Source organism: Coffea eugenioides, chromosome 8 (assembly GCF_003713205.1).
Source record: "Coffea eugenioides isolate CCC68of chromosome 8, Ceug_1.0, whole genome shotgun sequence".
NCBI classification, from domain to species: Eukaryota; Viridiplantae; Streptophyta; class Magnoliopsida; order Gentianales; family Rubiaceae; genus Coffea; species Coffea eugenioides.
In genome coordinates, this window is record NC_040042.1 from 33,770,254 (window position 1) to 33,790,205 (window position 19,952).

The following is a 19,952-nucleotide window of genomic DNA, read 5'->3' on the forward strand; positions in this document are numbered from 1 at the left end:
TAAGTAAATTTAAGTGTTAAAGGCACCTCCCAATTGAACAAACAACTGTAGCAAATTACCCACAGTTAGACACAAAGTACAGCAGAATAAGTAAATCACACGACTAACCACAAGTCAATCTACTAAATAAATAAAAATCAAGCAAAGTGAAAATAAACAAGCAAAGTAACACAGAAGTACCCAACTAAGGAGGAATAGAAATGTCAGGTAGTCCAAACACGCAAAATTTTCAAAAACGTACTGTAATAAAAATAATAAAAACATACTGCAATAATAAAATAAGAAAATGAAAAAAAATAATAGAAAGAGATTGAGGCATGCGCGTGCATACGAAGCCAGTGGTGCGATGAAGGTGGTGGCTGTGAGAGAGAAGAGTTTGCGGCAGCTGGATCTGGTGGTGCGCGTCTTTCGGGGCTTCAGGCGGATCTTGGAGGCGGTGGCTATGGCAAGGGTGAAGGAGGTCAGATGAGCTGGTGGTCACCCTTGGCGAGGAGAGCCGAGGCAGCGGCGAGAAGAGCTGGGGTGGGCGGCGGTTGCGGCAGCGGTGTCCGGCGTGGGCAGCGTCGACGAGCGGCAGGGAGGAGCGGCGCGCGAGCCAGTTGCCGCGACTGTCGTGGGTCAGCGGAGCTTCTGGCGGCGGCGAATGAAGAAGAAAAGAAAAGGGGGAAAAAGGGCAAGCAGCGGGGAAGAAAAGAAGAAAGAAAGAAGAAAAGAAGGAAAGAAAGAATACAAATTTTTATTTTTTTTTTTTTCGAGCATTCTGGACAGAATCCGGATTTATGGCCGGATTTGCTGCAGAAAAAGCTGTTTTCTGCAGTTTTTCCTCCAAATTTGCTTGGCCAACCTTCCACATTCAACCTACTTCATGTTCTTTGAATAAAATTCAAATTTAATATGATCATGCATGAATATAACTTAAACATGAAACACTTTAAATGCATGAAATGCAGCAATTGAACATGAAAACTCCCTTTTTGCCTTAATATAAACACCCTTGCAATTGAGATCATTTGCATGAACTCTTGCCATTGCCTCCTACAAAACACACAAACATTAATCGAAGAACTAAAACTTACTAAAAACAAGCCAACATGAAGAAAAGTAAAGTTGAAAAGTGATCCAAGCCTTCGTTTTTAAAAGGATCCGAGGTCGTATCATTGTGCTCAGAAAACGCGGCTCAAGAAAACGCGCCTCAAGGTGCGTTTTGTGAAGTCGCGTTTCTTCACCAAATTTGCAGCATTGAAAACGCGACTACGTGAGAAAACGCGACTTTAAGTCGCGTATTTGAAGGCGCGTTTTTGGTTTCTGAACAGGCTGGAAAACGCGACTGGGTAGAAAACGCGACTTCATGTCGCGTTTTGAAGGCGCGTTTTCTTAATTATAGGCGCAGATTTGAAAACGCGATTCTATGAAAACGCGATTCAGTGGCGCGTTTCATTGAAAAACGCGTTTTCTGCTGCAAAATTTAGCAGAAATTCAACTTTTGAATATTTACAAATGATACCCCAATTTCCCAAAATGCATCATAGATCATTTCTATGTCAAAATAAACCATTCACGCATATGTAAAATGATCTATACATGCATTCTAAACCTCTTTAATGCATCAAAAACCACAATTACTGAATTTGAGGTATTGAGATCTTTGATCAAATTTCGCCTTTTTTGCCTCATTTGGTCACTTTTCCAAAACCTACAAATGAAAAATAACAAAATTACTCAAACTTATACTTTAAACATAAAATCACTCCAAAGTAACAGCAACTTAAAAAAAATTGGGTTGCCTCCCAAAAGCGCCTTTCTTTAACGTCTTTGGCTAGACGGAGTCCAGAATTTGCTTAAACTAAGCAAATCGGGTCTTCCAGTTGCATCATCTCCACCCGTTCAATTGGAAATCCTTCATAATACGGCTTGAGACGATGACCATTCACCACAAATTTCTTCTCTGTTTTCAAACTTTGGATCTCTACTGCACCATAATGAAAGACATTAGTCACAACAAAAGGGCCAATCCAACGAGAACGTAATTTACCTGGAAATAGTTTCAATTTGGAGTGGTATAGTAAAACTTTTTGCCCACAGACGAATGTCTTCCTAGAGATCTGTTGGTCATGAAAGATCTGATTCTTCTCCTTATAGATCACTGCATTCTCGTATGCTTCATTTCGAATTTCTTCCAACTCTAGTAATTGTAACTTTCTTTGAATTCCGCCTTCCTCGATATCCATGTTGCATTGTTTGACCGCCCAAAATGCTCTATGCTCAAACTCGACCGGGAGATGACATGGCTTTCCAAATACCAATCGGTAAGGGGACATGCCAATGGGTGTCTTGTATGCTGTCCTATATGCCCATAGTGCATCATCTAGTCTCACACTCCAATCCTTCCTATCGGGTCGGACCATCTTTTCTAGAATTGATTTGATCTCTCGGTTCGATGTTTCCGCCTGACCATTTGTCTGAGGATGGTATGATGTAGAGACTTTGTGCAAGACACCATATCTCCTAAAAATTGCAGCGATCTTTTTGTTGCAGAAATGAGTACCCCGATCACTTACAATTGCTCGCGGCATCCCAAAGCGAACAAAAATATTAGACTTAACGAATTCTGCAACCACTTTGGAATCATTAGTGCGGGTGGCCTTTGCTTCTACCCATTTCGAAACATAATTTACAGCAAGCAATATATACAAAAAACCAAAGGAAGAAGGAAAAGGACCCATAAAATCAATGCCCCAAACGTCAAAAATTTCAACAAAAATCATTGGGGTTTGAGTCATTTGATCCCTACGAGAGATATTACCCACTCTTTGACACTTATCACATGACTTACAAAATGAGTAGGCATCCTTGAATAGAGTTGGCCAATAGAATCCACTCTCTAGCACCTTACGAGCCGTTCTCTTCGGTCCAAAGTGACCTCCACATGCAAAAGAGTGACAATAGGCTAGAATAGATTGAAATTCAACTTCACTTACACATCTACGGATGATTTGATCGGCACCCCGCTTCCAGAGGTAAGGATCATCCCAAATGTAGAACTTTGCATCGCTCCTCAACTTGTCTCTCTTTGCCTTAGGCCATCCTGTAGGAAATTTGTCAGTGACTAGAAAATTAACAATATCTGCATACCAAGGTAAAGATGAGTTAATAGAAAATAAATGCTCCTCGGGGAATGCTTCTCTCAATGGGATGTCATCTTCGACGACTTGTACTCGACTCAAGTGATCTGCTACCAGATTCTCCGCCCCTTTCTTATCTCGGATCTCCAGGTTGAACTCCTGTAGCAATAATATCCACCGTATCAATCGCGGTTTTGCCTCTTTTTTTGTCAACAAATACCGCAAAGCTGCATGATCAGAAAAAATAATAACTTTAGCACCAAGTAAATAAGACCGAAATTTTTCTAAGGCAAAAACAACTGCTAAAAGCTCTTTTTCGGTGGTTGAATAGTTCAATTGAGCTCCGTTCAAGGCTCGAGATGCGTAGTAGATAGCATGAGCTGCCTTTCCTACTCTTTGACCCAATACCGCACCCACTGCATAGTCGCTGGCGTCACACATGATCTCGAATGGGAGGTTCCAGTCAGGGGGTTGGATAATAGGTGAGGTGATCAATAACTCCTTTAACTTATTGAATGCCCCCTTACACGCTTCATCAAATTCGAAGGATACATCTTTTTGCAAAAGTTGGAACAAGGGTGCTCCAATTTTCGAGAAATCCTTGATGAACCTTCTATAGAAACCTGCGTGACCCAAGAAAGAACGAACTTCCCGCACACTCGCGGGGTAAGGTAAAGTAGATATAACATCTATTTTTGCCTTATCAACCTCAATACCTGTAGATGATACAACATGACCCAAAACTATCCCGTGTTCAACCATAAAATGACATTTTTCCCAATTAAGCACGAGATTAGTTTCTATACACCTTACTAAGATCAATTTCAGGTTATCTAGACAGTTTTCAAAACTTTCACCATATACACTAAAATCGTCCATGAAAACCTCAATAATCTTCTCAACATATTCTGAAAAGATACTTACCATGCATCTTTGAAAGGTAGCAGGTGCATTACACAATCCAAATGGCATCCTTCGGTATGCAAATGTTCCAAATGGGCAGGTGAAAGTAGTCTTCTCTTGGTCCTCGGGTGCGATGGCAATTTGAAAATAACCTGAAAATCCATCCAAGAAACAATAGTAAGCTCGACATGCTAATCGCTCCACCATCTGGTCAATGAAAGGGAGGGGGAAATGGTCTTTTTTCGTGACGGCATTTAGCTTTCGGTAATCGATACACTGTCGCCATCCGGTGGGCTTTCGAATTGGTACGAGCTCACCCTCTTGGTTTGATTCCACTGTCACCCCTGCCTTCTTCGGGACCACCTGTACTGGACTTACCCACGGGCTATCTGATATTGTAAATATAATTCCAACGTCCAGCAGTTTTAAAATCTCTTTCTTTACGACTTCCATCATGAGAGGATTTAATCTCCGTTGAGCTTGCCGTACGGGTTTAGCATTCTCCTCGAGTCGAATTCGGTGCATACACACCGCAGGGCTAATTCCCTTGATGTCGGCGATGGTCCATCCTATCGCCTGCTTATGTTCCCTAAGAACTCGAAGTAGTTTCTCTTCTTGAACCTTTGATAAACCCGCGGAGATGATCACTGGAAGTGTCTCCCCTTCACCTAAGTATACATACTTTAGGTGTTTCGGCAGTGGTTTTAGTTCCAAGACAGGTGCCTGCACCACAGATGGAAGTAACCTTTGGTGAGGTTCGGGTATGAAAATCGGTGCAAGATCATACCTTGTCTTCGTGGTTGGTAACGTTTGCAACGATCCAATCACGCATTTAAGCTCTTCACTCAACTCTACCCTAGAGGTTGTTTCGGACTCAAAGTGCCTGGTCAGGACGACCTCTAGTTCATCCCTGCCTTCAATTTCAAAAACCTCCTGTATAGCAGGGTCAATAACATTTATCGAGAAAACAGAGCCAATATTTGAATCGGATGGATATTTCATGGTCTCAAAAATGTTAAAGTGAACAATCTCACCATCAAATTCCATAGACAAAGTACCCTTATTAACATCAATTTTGGTTCGGGCTGTGCTCAAAAAGGGTCTACCTAACAACAAAGGTGACGGATCACGGGAGTGTTCATCCTCCATGTCGAGCACATAAAAATCAGCTGGAAAAACCAATTCGTTAATTTTTACCAAAACATCTTCAATCAACCCGTCAGGGTATGCATTGGTCCTGTCAGCTAATTGGATTATTATCCCAGTCTCTTTCAAAGGGCCTAAGTTTAAGGAAGCATAAATGGACTTTGGCATGACATTAATTGAGGCTCCCAGGTCTAACATGGCCTTTCCAATCAAAGTATTACCTATCCTACAAGGAATAGTAAACATACCTGGATCTCCGCATTTTGGTGGAAGTTTCCTTTGTAGAATTGCTGAAACATTCTCCCCAACTATAACTCGTTCATCCCCCTTCAACCGCTTGCGGTTGGCACACAGGTCCCTCAAAAATTTTGCGTACCTGGGTACTTGTTTAATCGCATCCAGCAGGGGTATGTTGATCTCCACCTTGCGAAAGATCTCCAAGACCTCTTTTTCCTTGTCTTGCTTCTTTGGTTTCTCTAACCTGCTAGGAAAGGGAGGTGGATTAGTTTTAGTTGTAGGAATTGGGTTCGAGGGTACCTTTGCATTTTTGTTGTCTGTGCCCTCCTCTTCCAATTCTTTCTCAATCCGTTCCTCGTCCTTGTCTTTAGGAATCACCGGTTCGGGTCCTTGAACTTCCTTGCCACTCCTTAAGGTCATTGCGCTTACATTCTTTGGATTTGCCTCAGGTTGAGATGGCAATTTTCCTTGAACTTGGGACTCCAAACGGTTGATTGTTATAGCCATTTGATTCATTTGATTTTGCAATGATTGCACCTGTCCCAGTTGATTTCTCATGCTTTGCAGGTCTGAATCCGTCTTTTGTTGATTAGCAAGTAATTGCTTCATCATCTCTTCCATGGACGGACTTGAGTTTGAAGGGGGTGGTGGTGGTGGTAGGCGAGGATGGTACTGCTGTTGGTGTCCTTGCTGTCTATTTGGCACAAAGTTAGACTGCCTATTTCCTCCATAGCTAAGGTTGGGGTGATCCCTCCAACCAGGATTGTAGGTGTTTGAGTACGGGTCGTACTGCTTTCTTGGCGCGGGCGCGTGGCCAGCCATGTTCACCTGTTCTGTAGTTTCTTCTTGAACCAGTGGACACATTTCCGTAGGATGACCCACGGCAGTGCACACCCCACACACTTTGACTTGTGAAGCACTCCCCACAGCTAATTGTCTTACGAAAGATGTTAATTCGGAGATCTGCTGTTGGATAGAGGACGTTTCCACCTCATTCACCCTACGCGTCGGGATGTCCTCTCTTGAACCAAACTGCTGTGAGTTCTCAGCCATCCCTTCAATCAACTCCCATGCTCCTCGAGGGGTTTTGTTCACCAACGCCCCTCCACTTGCAGCATCGATTATGCTTCTGTCCCTAAAAAGCAACCCCTCATAGAAATATTGAATGAGCAGTTGCTCACTTATCTGATGTTGAGGGCATTTGGTGCACAGTTTCTTAAACCTCTCCCAGTACTCATAGAGAGACTCGCTTGGGTGTTGTTTGATACCACATATCTCCTTCCTTAGGCTCGCAGCTCGAGACGCAGGAAAGTACTTGTCCAAGAATTTTTTCTTCAGTTGGTTCCACGTGGTGATACTACCAGGCGGTAGGTAGTAGAGCCAGTCTTTTGCGGAATCCTTCAAAGAGAAGGGGAAGGCCCTCATCTTTATTTGCTCTTCAGTAATTCCCGGAGGCTTCATACTGTTGCAAACGACGTCAAACTCTTGCAAGTGCTTGTAGGGCTCCTCACCTGGTAGACCATGAAAAGATGGCAAGAGATGAATTAGACCAGATTTTAGTTCAAAGGGAGTGTCATCATTTAAATGTGGAAAAGTAATGCACAAGGGCTGCTGATTTAAATCTGGAGCAGCCAACTCCCTTAGTGTTCGTGCATTTGCCATAGTGACTTCCTCTTGGTCTGAATCACTTGAATTGTCACCAGACAAATTTGTCGGCTCAACCTCTGGATCAAGTCCCTGAGGTGCAATATCGTATTGCTCCTCCCTGAGCCGCCTGGTTTCTTTCCTCGTTCTACGCGCGGTCTTCTCTACTTCAGGGTCGAAAATTAATTCGCCTGTACGAGAAGAGCGAGGCATAAACTAGAAAAATACCAGAAAAAAATGAACTTAAAAAGAAACAAATGATTAACGCCAGTCCCCGGCAACGGCGCCAAAAATTGACAGGTGTCGAGCCTGTGCAATAATAAATACCTACTCGAGAAAAATGAATTTTCTGTGTATAGTAGTGAGTAGGGTCGAATCCACAGGGACTGGGAAAAATTTGATTCCTTTCAAGTTCGGGACACGGGGGATTTTTATCAGAAATAAACTAAAAATAATTAAACAATTTAACTAAAAATAATTAAATAATTTAACCAAAAATAAATAATTAATTAATACAATTGTAAATAGCAATTAGATAAATGATAAATAAATTCTAGCCAAGGATACAACTACGCAGACACAGTCCATTCATCCGATCATTGATGCAAAGAAGGTTCACTTAATTTTATTAATAGGCTAGTTATAGTCGCCGATAAACTCTAACGACCAGCTTTTCCTTAATTTATTGATAACCAAGGTACGACCGTTGATTACTTCTAACCAGGAAATACTCCTAGGTACGACCGTAGGAATTAATTTCCTAATTGCATTAAAAACTAGAAAAGCCTAACCCAAATTAATAACACGCTACGAGGGTTATTTAAATCAGATTGCATGTTCTCCTAGTATGTGAAAATACTAGTTGTCACTAATATTAACCAACTAAACAATTACGGATTTAATTGATTAATTTGACAGGAGATTAATAAGTCAAATTGCACATCGGGCCCTTGATATCCAATTAACAAAATAATCCCATGGAAATTAAAATAGAAAACATGCAAATATTAACAAATTAAGGAACACGTAAAATTAATTAGATCTCACAGATATTTGGGACTGCGTCTTCGCGTTGATCCTTGACTAGAGGAGAAAATTAGCCACGCCTCATAAGAAAATTCCCACGCAATTTAATTGAACTCAAAGACATTTATCTCTTACTAATAATTAAAAATAAGGATTATATTCTCTGTAGTCTAATACAATAAAAATAGTCTCATGGAAGAGACGGAAGAAAACAAGACACGCAAGAAATCTTCACCCCAAAACTAAAAACTCCTCTTTCCAGACGGAAGAGAAGAAGAAAAACTGAGCTGCGGAAATGTGCGACTCTCCCACATATAAAAACAAGCCAATTCGAAACTTCACTCCACGCTTACAAAAGAAAACATTCCTTCCCTACCTAATCAACTCCACCGAAAACAAAAGCAAAGCCAACTATGGTTTGTCGGTTTCCTTTGACCAAGTGCACACGTTCACAAATAAGAAAGCAAACCAAAAATGTGTCTTTACACAATGATCAAGTCTTCGCGGTCCCCACCTAATTGAGATGTTGGCCAGCCAAATGCAATTCAATTCCTTTTCATCATAGAAAGAAAAGGACGTTGGTTTACACCATGCATATGGGCCAATTGTATAGAGTTTCACAATAATCTTCTCAAGAAGGTTTCTGCTCCACTTTCTGAAAGTATATCCAAATACCAAATATAAATATATATTGACAATTAAAGCAATATTTGGCAAGGATAAAGAGGAGAATTAACAATAAAATTACTAACAATTAACACCCTATCACTTGGGTGTGTAAATTTGAAAACTTTCGATTTTCCGACCAAATTTAATTTGAATTAGGAAATTTGAAATCGAAAATTTGGAAAACAAAAAGGAATACAGAGTTTTCATAATTGAAAGTGGCGAAATTGGTTTGAATTTTGGGCCATGATTCTTAAAAGCAAAAATTTCGATTTCGAATTCACAAATTAAAATTAGAATTCAGCTACCTAATTCGATTTCAATTTCACATATGTAGTAATATATAATATATGTAAGTCATTATGTTATATAATAATAATATTATAATACCTCAATCCAACTAATCTAGGTTATTTTTTAAAAAATAAATTCCAAACCAATTTTTTAATATATAAATTCAGTTAATTCAGTAGAATACTGAATTCCTAATTGAATTCAGAGTGAAATTGAATTTGAAACTTTTGAATTCAAAAACGAAATAAGTCGAAATTTACCAGGCTCAATTTACCAAAATTTTCAAATTCAAACTCTCAAATTACCGATTTCAAATTCAATGCACACCCTTAGTTCCGCCAACCAAGCCGCTGGCTGCTAATCACCAAAAATCTCAATGCCGCCCTCAAATTTATGCAGAAACAATAAGAGCCATACATCACTCGGGTAAGGTCATGTCCGCTGGCTGCTAATCACCAAAAATCTCAATGCCGCCCTCAAATTTATGCAGAAACAATAAGAGCCATACATCACTCGGCATTGAGACCGCTGGCTGCTAATCACCAAAAATCTCAATGCCGCCCTCAAATTTATGCAGAAACAATAAGAGCCATACATCACTCGGCATTGAGATTTTTGGTGACCTTACCCGAGTGATGTATGGCTCTTATTGTTTCTGCATAAATTTGAGGGTGGCATTGAGATTTTTGGTGATTAGCAGCCAGCGGACATGACCATGACCTTACCTGAGTAATGTATGGCTCTTATTGTTTCTGCATAAATTTGAGGGCGGCATTGAGATTTTTGGTGACCTTACCCGAGTGATGTATGGCTCTTATTGTTTTTGTTGACCTTGGTCCCTAACTTTTGATGTTTACAAAACAATGGATAATACTAATATTTCTTCAAGATATACTTTCAGTTATGAAGTTATTTAATTCCATGAATAAGTGCAATTGAAAGAAGACAAAGGTTGCTAAAAGCTGTCGGGCTTGTGATGACAGTACCGGATGTCCCATAATCATTGCACAACTTCGGACGCATGCTTTGGACGTCCAATAGGATCCTTCGAAGTCGACGAAACCATCGGACGCTGAATATGTCTCCACCGGACGTCCGATAGAAACAAGATGATTTTTCAAATCTCTTTGTTTGCTGTCGGACGCACAAAGAGCTTGCACCGGACGTCCGATAGAATTGAAGAAAATTTCTCAAACTCACTGCCTGCTGTCGGACGCAAAAAACAGGAGTACCGGACGTCCGATACTCCAACGGCTAGTTGACTCTTCAGCTACTTTCTATCCGTTGGAAGCTTTAATAAGGCACTTTCTTGGTCCTATATAAATAGTGGTTGTTCAGATACATAAAACAACTTTTGCACACTGAAGATACAAAAGATCTAGAGTGATTTTAGTGAAAAAATACTCTTCAAAGAAGATTTGTAGTCTTAGTGATGTGAGGTTCATTGTAAGCTTTTCATTTGTGAGTGAATACTTCATGAGTGTAGCTCTGTGAGGGTTGTCCTGAGGGATAGTAAAACTTTCTGACTTGACCGAGGGGTGTTCGGAGCAAGGAGGAGGTGAACTAATTCATCAACTTGAAGAAATTTATTTGAATTAATCTACAAGCTCAGGAGGAGTTGGGTAGTTAATTGGTTTGCAATTCTTTCCTTTCTATTTACTTATTGTTACGTTTGTGATCTGTACATTGTTTATCTCTTTCACTTGGTTGTCTTCGATCCTTGCAGTTTCTGCATAAATTTGAGGGCGGCATTGAGATTTTTGGTGATTAGCAGCCAGCGGACATGACCATGACCATACTCGAGTGATGTATGGCTCTTATTGTTTCTGCATAAATTTGAGGGCAACATTGAGATTTTTGGTGACCTTACCCGAGTGATGTATGGCTCTTATTGTTTCTGTTAATCACCAAAAATTTTTGCCGTCACCACCAAAAATCATCAATGCCTCAAATTTATGCAGAAACAATAAGAGCCATACATCACTCGGATAAGGTCATACACGGGCGTCTCTGACGCTGCAACGTGCGATTATTTTCTCATGTGCTTTGGTACCGTACTACTGAGCATCTGATGAATATGCATTTTGCTTAAGGCCATTATTTTGCTTTGGTAAAATGTTGACAGTATTGACAACTTTTTGGCTTTCCACAATGTCGTCTTGCAGACTTGCAATTAGTCGAGAAAATGGGGACGATGTTGTTATGGTCAAGCAATAGTCACGACATGGTTGCTCCACGTGCCCAGTCAGCAGTCAAACAAAAAAAAATCGATAGATTCAAACTAATACTATTCCTCTCTCTCTAATATCTCTAGAACTTTCAATTTCCATCTGAATAGGGGCATAAAGGTCCAAACCAAACTTGATTGTCGACCACAAAAACAAAAGGGAGATAAAGAGAAATTAATTAGACCTTGAACCAACAAACTTGTCTACTTTGTAAACCATTCAATATCTGTTAAACGCAATTGGTGGCGCATGTTCAAGTTTCTTTTACGGTCAACTAGTCGGTTAGTCCGCCTGATTAGGCCTTACTCTCGAGGTGATCCTTCTCACATGATTGGCAGGGAGTTCGAAATCTTACCTTGATAGATATATTACGTTAAATTAAACCTAACTTTTACACCTCCATTTAATACACTCCTCAAATTTAAATACTTTTTAAAATTAGTTTGACTTTTATCAAGAAGTAATATTCCTTTGTCCCACTTTGAGCATTTTGATTTTTTTTACACACAGTTTAAGAAAAATTAGTTAATTTTATTGAAAAAGTAAATCTAATTTATTATTTTTCTAAATACCCTTACGTTAATATTTGAAGTGTGACTATTCAATATACCTTTACATTAATTATAACAACAATATTATGAAAAGTTGCACCATACAAACCATGAATCCAAGCAATTAATGAATAAGGTAGGTTATACTCATTGCTAACAATGTACATTAAATAAGAGTAGGGGTGAACAAATTCGGTACCTACTGAATTCATATCCGAATTTAAATTCAATTTAGTAATTTGAAATGGAGTATTTGTTAATTTGATACAAAAATGATATTTATCAAATTCATCGAATTCTAATATGGTATGAAATAGGTAATAACCAATTTCAAATTCAAATTCGATAAAATAAAATAGGGTACCGTATTACCGCATTCGAATACCAAATTAGTTTATAAAATTATATAATATATAGGTAAGTGCTATTTAGTATTATTATGCTATTAATAATAGTTAGTATATGGTAGTATCATGTACTTATGATAATAATAATATATAATGATATACAATATACTATTTGTTCATTATTATATGACTATAATAATACAAATATACAAAAATACATAACATAACTATAATACTTATTATTTTATACATGACTAGAATTAGATAATAATTAATAAGTATAGGTATAATATTATATATTAAACAATAAACATAATTAGTAATTAGAATTTAGATATTGATAGTTTGGTACATCATTAATGTTTGAATTATTGAATATTTGAATGTGTAACTTATAACTTGCAAGTATTAGTGTGCTCTAAAATTACATTATATATTTAACATGAAAATTCATCTATTGTGACTTGTGAAATGTGAACTTGTAAAGTGTGCGTTAATTTGAATAACTTTTGAGTTCAGTTCATTAGTTCATCAGCTGATTAGCATGTTTAGTCTTTTCTGACTTGTAGTTGTACTGTGTATTTGCATTTCAGATTTTTAGTTGATGAATTTTGGCATTTGTAATTTGTGTGTAATAATTTGGATGTTGATTTCCTTTGACTTGGTGTTGTAGCTTGTAAGTTTGCAATTATATTGATTACAGTAGTAACTTAGCTATTAAACTTGATAACAGAGTTTTTTTTTTTTTTTTAAGTACAAGGATTAAGCCACTGCTATCTAATGCCTGATGTATGGGACCCTTAGCCTGTCTAACCCCAGGAGAACTTTAATCCTACGTGGCAGAGATGCTTCCTCATTGTACAACACATTGTGGCCCAAATGAGCTGAAGCAATTGCATTAGCGACAATATTCGCTTGACGATAAACGTGACTGAGTGTCGCTTGATAACAGAGTTTAATTAGGTTGGAAATTACAATTAAAAGATTCAACAGAAAATTTTTTTTAGATGAAAACGGTTAACCCGAATTCATTACCATTTTCGAATTCAAATTCGGGAGTGAAATGAATTCGGGTATTGCTAATTCAAATTTGAAAGCGGTTTAAATTTCTATAAGTCTAATAACCGAATTTACCGAATTCATACACCCGAATTACTGCATTTGCACCGTTTGCTCACCCTTATTTACAGATTAACTATATTTTTCAATTAAAAAGTAGACTAAATTTGAAACAGATAAAAAGAGAAAATAAAACTATCAAAGTTGGACGAAAGAAATAAGAAAAATACAAGTACCCGTTAGCCAAACCCGATAGATGTAATATGGTTGTATATATTGATCCAACCAATTTACCTGCGCAGCCTTTACTGCCTAACTACTCAAGTGTTTGGATCTATAAATACGCAAACGGATTCCTCTGGCTGATCATCAAACAAAGTAGTCATACTAAGATACAACGTAGTTAAGCTGAATATTCCCCCAACTAGCACCCAACAAAATGGCCTCAACTGAAACTGCCGTTCCCTTGAACAATCAGCATGAGATTGTCCGCCAATTAGCAGACTTCCCAGAAAACATTTGGTCTCATCGCATCGCTTCTTTCACTCTCGATAAGCAGGTTATACTTCCTTTGATCCTTTCCTTCGGGGAACTTAAGTTGCATGCATATGTGCTGAATCGAACATCAAAGGATGATTTATGTGGCACATTTGTTTGGCAAACGTTCTCATTATCTCATTTGATCCCCCATCCTTTGTAATTATTGCCATCAATGCTGATGTGATTATGCCTTAATAAACCACATGTGATCCTCAGTGTCACTTTTACATTTATACCAAGTGTCCTATTTATTTAACTTGTCATGAATTGTTTATTTAAGTTTCTTCTACTTTCACGTGATAAGTGGAATTCGAATTGGATTTAGCACCAGATGGTTGCACAGAGGATCCCAACTTTTAATAAACTCTCCAGTCATGTCCATGTACATATTGTTTCTAGGAGCACTAAACGTTTGATCAGTCATATTTCCTTTCCTATAAACCACGACTTGACACTGATTCGCTGTTTTTGTTTCTCTGAGTAGCATGGTGGGCTACATGCATTAAACTTCCTCAACATTACTATCAGTTGAATTGTACACGCCAACTTTTTAAGTAGACACTTAAACCATGCTTGATTTTTTTTTTTTTAGAGAAAAATACATTCCCTAGCTTAATTTTGTTTATATTTCTTTTCTCCTTATTTATCATTTCTTTTTTTTTCCTTGTCTCCTTCATTCCTTTCCTTTGCTTTTTTTTTTTCTCGCTTTTCTCAGGTTACCTAATTGTTCCTTTTCCAGTTATTATTTGTAAACTTGTCACATTTTGTTAAACTTTCTTTTATTTAATAGTATTATTTTTCTTGTAATATGTATATTTGCTTGTTTTTACTATCACTAATACATGGTAGACAACATAGCATATGCTTGTTACGGTAATTAATATGCAAATTTAGTCTAGACACCTAATAATTTAGATACATTAAGAAAACCAAAACTTATATTTTGTCATTATATAACAAGAGAAAACAAATAGATAACCAACTACTATATATTATTATTTTATATTTTTACCTATTCAAAGGGTAAAAGAATATAGAAAAATTTCTGGAAAGGTAATCAATGTAGAAGGGGTACTTCCATAAAAAATAACAAGTAGGGTTTTAACTGCCAAATAGAAAAGTCTAAGGGGTAGAATGCTAATGGGGATAAGGTTGACAGCAGTTGAAAAAAAAAATAAAAAAATAAGGTTGATAGCAGTTTTGTCCATTTAACCGTAAAACAACACATGTACTTAACTTCGAAGGGAACAAATATGTTACAATGACAGGGTTTGAGCTGTTTCTGTCTACTGTTTAGTTTCTATAATTCTGAATTTTTGAAGAAACTTAACTAGACCAATTTGACGATCTCAATGAAGAAAGATTTGACTGACTGTTTCAGGGATATGAAATGTGTGCCAAAGAAATTGAAATGTTAAAGGAAGAAGTGAGCAGGCTTTTGGCAATTGAAAAACCCATGATGGAGAAATTCAATCTTATAGATAATATAGAACGACTTGGCATCTCGTATCACTTTGGCGACAAGATTGAAGACCAACTACAAGAATATTATGATGCTTACACCAACTTTGAGAAGCATGCAGAGTGTGATTTATCGATTGCAGCACTTCAATTCAGACTGTTCAGGCAACATGGTTTCAATATATCTTGTGGTACACTACTTTCTTGCTAAATTGACTGCTTCAAAATTGTGACTAGGCTATGTACAAAAAATAATTTTTCTAACTATTATTGGCTAAATAAATTCCATCCAGGCATCTTTGATGGGTTCCTTGATGCTAATGGTAAGTTTAAGGAATCTTTATGCAATGACATAAAGGGTCTCCTAAGTCTTTATGAAGCTGCTCATGTCAGAACACATGGTGATAAAATTTTAGAAGAAGCCCTTTTTTTCACAACTACTCATCTGACACGGGAAATTCCCAATGTGGGTTCTACTCTTGCAAAAAAAGTGAAACATGCCCTTGAGCAGCCATTGCATAAGGGCATCCCAAGATATGAGGCTTATTGTTATATCTCCATGTATGAAGAAGATGAGTCTAGTAACAGGTTGCTGCTAAGGCTTGCCAAATTGGATTACCACTTGTTGCACATGTTGTATAAAGAAGACCTTTCTGAGATAATCAGGTACTTCCATTGAGGCACCAGCTCTCCAGTGGGCGGGTCTAAGATTTTGTTATCAACAATAACACCACAAGTATATAATACATGCTTTTTAGTGAAATTTTAGGTTCACTTGGAGTTTTGTAGGACAGTACAACACCAACAGTTTCTGAAACAACATTGTATTCATTTTATGTTGATTTGAAACCTTCAAATAACTATTTTCTTTGTAGATCGCATAAGCCCTAATTAAGAAAACTACCTTCATTTTAAGAATTACCACAATTTTACGAAACGCAAACTACTGAAAGAGTTAGCGGATTTAACACTCTTTTCCAATATTTTTCCTAACTGTCACATCAAATGCCTTTGTATATATTTCCATGTTTCTGCTTGACAGCTTCGTTAATGACCGTGCAACTTTCTGTTTTCATTTTTTGATTATATTCATGATAAAACAGGTGGGGGAAGGAATTGGACATCATATCGAAGGTTCCATACGCAAGGGACAGAATTGTGGAGTGCTACTTTTGGGCTGTTGGAACCTATTATGAACCTCATTATTCTCTTGCTCGAATGACTTTGACAAAAGCAACAGTCTTGGCTGGAATGATTGATGATACCTATGATGCGTATGGCACCTTAGATGAACTCAAAATTTTTACGGAAGCTGTAGAAAGGTATGCATATATCTACATCTCCTATGTAGTCATACTAATTAAGGATTTGCTCAAACTTGCTATGCATTGATGTCTTGTTAAACCTGCATGCTGCTAAGATGAAAAATTTATATTCCAGTCCAGAATAATCATAGTTTAGAAGATAAGGGGGAAAACATCACATGATAGGCTGTCCACGAATTCATTGAGATTGAATACGAGATTGACAGAATCGTGAAACTCTTGATGGATACATTGTGGTTCGCATGCTCAGAATAGGTGGCTTCAGTACAGTAGCTGTAGAAGCAGCAAGCCACCATAGCCACTAGATTACAATTGTTATAGGTGAGAGGGATGGACCTAAACTTAAAATAGCTGTATCGGAACCTCCTCTTATCGTAACCCAAATTAACCATACAACCTTGCAAGTTCAAGAAGAAGAAAGAAAGCATTTAACTGGCTGTCCAATTATGTGGCAGCAAACCATTACAGAAACAGTAGACAAATTTTTCTATATTGTTGCTGCATAACAATTTGCGGTGAAATAGGAAGTTTTCTTTGCTTGCAGGTGGGACAGCAGTGGAATCGATCAACTCTCAGACTACATGAAGGCAGCCTACACTTTGGTTCTGAATTTTAATAAAGAGCTTGAGGAAGATTTAGCTAAAAAGAAGAGAACCTTTGCATTCGACAAGTATATAGAAGAAGTACGGTATCACGTTGCTAATTTATAAAACTATGTTAATTTGATGGTCTGTGTTAATATTTAATAAGTGTCTCTGCTACTAATTCATCGATTAAAAGCTTTTTGTTTACAACGCTAAATCGATTGCTGGGCTGAAAAAACATAGAAAAGTTTTACTGATATACCTACCGGTCAAACTTTTAATTCATGTACTTTATACTACAAAGTTTAGTGCATGGTGTTTAAGCCTAGATTAAGACGCTCAAAATCTTTGATGCAGTAAACCCATAGAAATCATCCTTATACTTCTCATTGTTGAATACCTTAATTAAGCATTTCTAATCAAATATTTCCATCCATTCTTTGGTTTTAATCAGTGGAAACAATACGCGAGGACAAGCTTCACTCAGTCGAAGTGGTTTCTTGCGAATGAATTGCCATCTTTTTCTGATTACTTGAGCAATGGAATGGTCACAAGCACATACTATTTACTGTCAGCAGCAGCTTTCTTGGGCATGGATAGTGCCTCAGAGGATGTTATCAACTGGATGTCAACTAATCCCAAATTCTTTGTTGCGTTGACAACACATGCCAGATTGACTAATGATGTTGGCAGTCACAAGGTTTGATTTTTTTTTTTTTGGCATTTAATTGGTAAACAAGACTAAGCCGACAAATAGAATTTCCAAAATGGATTAACTCACTGATCACATTTCTTCACATGTCGTTTTAGTTTTTTGACCAACTTCATCATGAAATCGTACATTTTGTTATCAAACTTCTATCTGCTTCGCGCAATCAACCTAGTATAATCTTATGATTACTCTTGTTTCTGGATCTTATTAATTTTCTATGAAAAAAGTCGCACGTAAAATATGCATATTCACTCAGACATGTATGCTTTTCATCAATTTAACAAAATATAGTTCTGTTATTTATGTAATTTTTGCTTTATCAATAGTTAGTACCCTTTTGTGCATCTTATTCGAGTTCCCATATTTTATGTCTATTAAAATTTTGATCTATTTAAACTCTTTGCATTTCAAGTTCGAGAAAGAAAGGGGCAGTGGCACAGCAATTGAATGCTACATGAAAGATTATAATGTGTCGGAGGAAGAGGCAATGGAGAAGTTTGAAGAGATGTGTGAGGACACTTGGAAGGTTATGAATGAGGAATGCTTAAGGTCTACTACAATTCCAAGAGAAATTCTCAAAGTGATTCTCAATCTGGCACGAACCTGCGAAATTGTTTACAAGCACCGTGGAGATGGATTCACTGATCAACGTAGAATTGAAGCCCATATAAACGCAATGCTTATGGACTCCATGTCTATTTGAGGATGACACTGGTTACATTATCAGTTCCCATTGGAATTGGCCCTATGTATCAATTCATTATGAGTTCTGAAGTGTGTGTGTGTATGTTTTTTTTTTCCTGTTTTTAATTGGCCCTAGAGGTCTTCTAATGCTGACAGAGGGGGAGATCGATTCTCCTTTCTTCCGTCTCCTCCCTTTGGTTATGGTTGTGTATCAAAACAAATATAAGCTAAATAATGGTTCTGAGATCGGAACCTCCTATTGGATTTCTTTCATATTTGTGAAATATGTATACATGCATGATCACGGACAGGGCTGGGGTGTTGGGAGTATTACAATGAACTGACAAACAAATTAATAAGAATTGGCTTCAAATCGTGATTGTATATCACTTTCCTTTAGGATTTATTTGTCCGGTATAACATTCAATAATCTTGGACAAATATCCTTTAGGATAAGATGAAGTTTGTTTGTCATAAATTCTTGTACAAAGTAAGACGAACTCTCTTGAACTAAGGAGTGCTTTTTGAGAGGATTCAAAGTTGTAGAAAAGTGATTTTCTACAGCAAAACACTTTCTACTTGATCTCTTTATATAGGAGAGATTGTTTAAAAAACAAATGGACTTAATAACAACTTGTATGAATAGATTCAAGGTATTGTATACAAATTCATGTACTTTAATTCATGCATCACATAATTTTATGATCAAAGACATGAATCTATCCTTACATTTAAGGATCCCCACATACATGAATATATTCACGAATGAATATATATTTATCACAATGTATGTACATCTTAGAATCATTTGATTCATAATTCAATACATGTATGTACATTCCAGAATCACTAGATACAAATTTAAAAATTTTCAACAATCCCCCGCCATTTTCAAAATTTAGAAAATGGACTTCCAAAAGGTCACCGATTAATCTCATACTCATATGCATAAATAATGGTGTTTTTCAATTGAACAACTATCTTAGTGAAGGTTCTTTAAAATCAATCCTACAAGATGATAGACAAGCTTTGATCCACTTGTTCATTGGATTAACCTCATAAACACATCACACATTGAGCAATGCACAGCCATAAGTTCTTCAATGATACGTTTTACGGTCTTGTATCACTATCCTTTCATAAATGTTACAAAGCAAAGTCATTAACTTTGCGGTTTGCCGAAAACCAACATTCATATAGGTGATATCTTAGTACCCCCACCATTGATGGCACTTTTAAGATTCGTTAAGAGTCCAATAACTCATTCTTATATTTGCACTGGCGAGAATAATATGAACTATTCTACCTTGCGATGTCTAAATTTACATAGTGCACCAACCACTAGAATAATGTACTTTCACTTATTGAATTCAAGACTAGACGTTGTATCTAGCATTGAATTGAGGTTCCACCATTAGTGATC

At 37.3% G+C, this 19,952-nt stretch overlaps 1 protein-coding gene and 1 non-coding gene across 2 annotated transcripts; both read left to right on the forward strand.

Annotated features, from left to right (window-relative positions):
• Positions 1 to 6,591: 6,591 nt before the first annotated feature.
• On the forward strand, positions 6,592 to 6,698 carry LOC113781792. The gene has a single exon (XR_003469697.1). It is a non-coding gene; the product is annotated as a small nucleolar RNA R71 (small nucleolar RNA).
• A 6,918-nt stretch (positions 6,699 to 13,616) lies between these two features.
• LOC113780607 (viridiflorene synthase-like) lies at positions 13,617 to 18,548 on the forward strand. Its single transcript, XM_027326391.1, has 7 exons — positions 13,617 to 13,782; positions 15,145 to 15,415; positions 15,518 to 15,890; positions 16,328 to 16,546; positions 17,094 to 17,232; positions 17,588 to 17,833; positions 18,258 to 18,548. The coding sequence occupies exons 1-7, from the start codon at positions 13,663 to 13,665 to the stop codon at positions 18,546 to 18,548; spliced, it is 1,659 nt and encodes a 552-aa protein (XP_027182192.1). The 5' UTR covers positions 13,617 to 13,662.
• The last annotated feature ends 1,404 nt before the right edge of the window (positions 18,549 to 19,952 follow it).

Coding starts and splice junctions, on each gene's coding strand:
- LOC113780607 (XM_027326391.1), top strand. CDS start 13,663: ATGGCCTCAACTGAAACTGCCGTTCCCTTGAACAATCAGCATGAGATT. Junction 15,416..15,517: donor TGGTTTCAATATATCTTGTG/GTACACTACTTT, acceptor AATTCCATCCAG/GCATCTTTGATGGGTTCCTT. Junction 15,891..16,327: donor GACCTTTCTGAGATAATCAG/GTACTTCCATTG, acceptor ATGATAAAACAG/GTGGGGGAAGGAATTGGACA.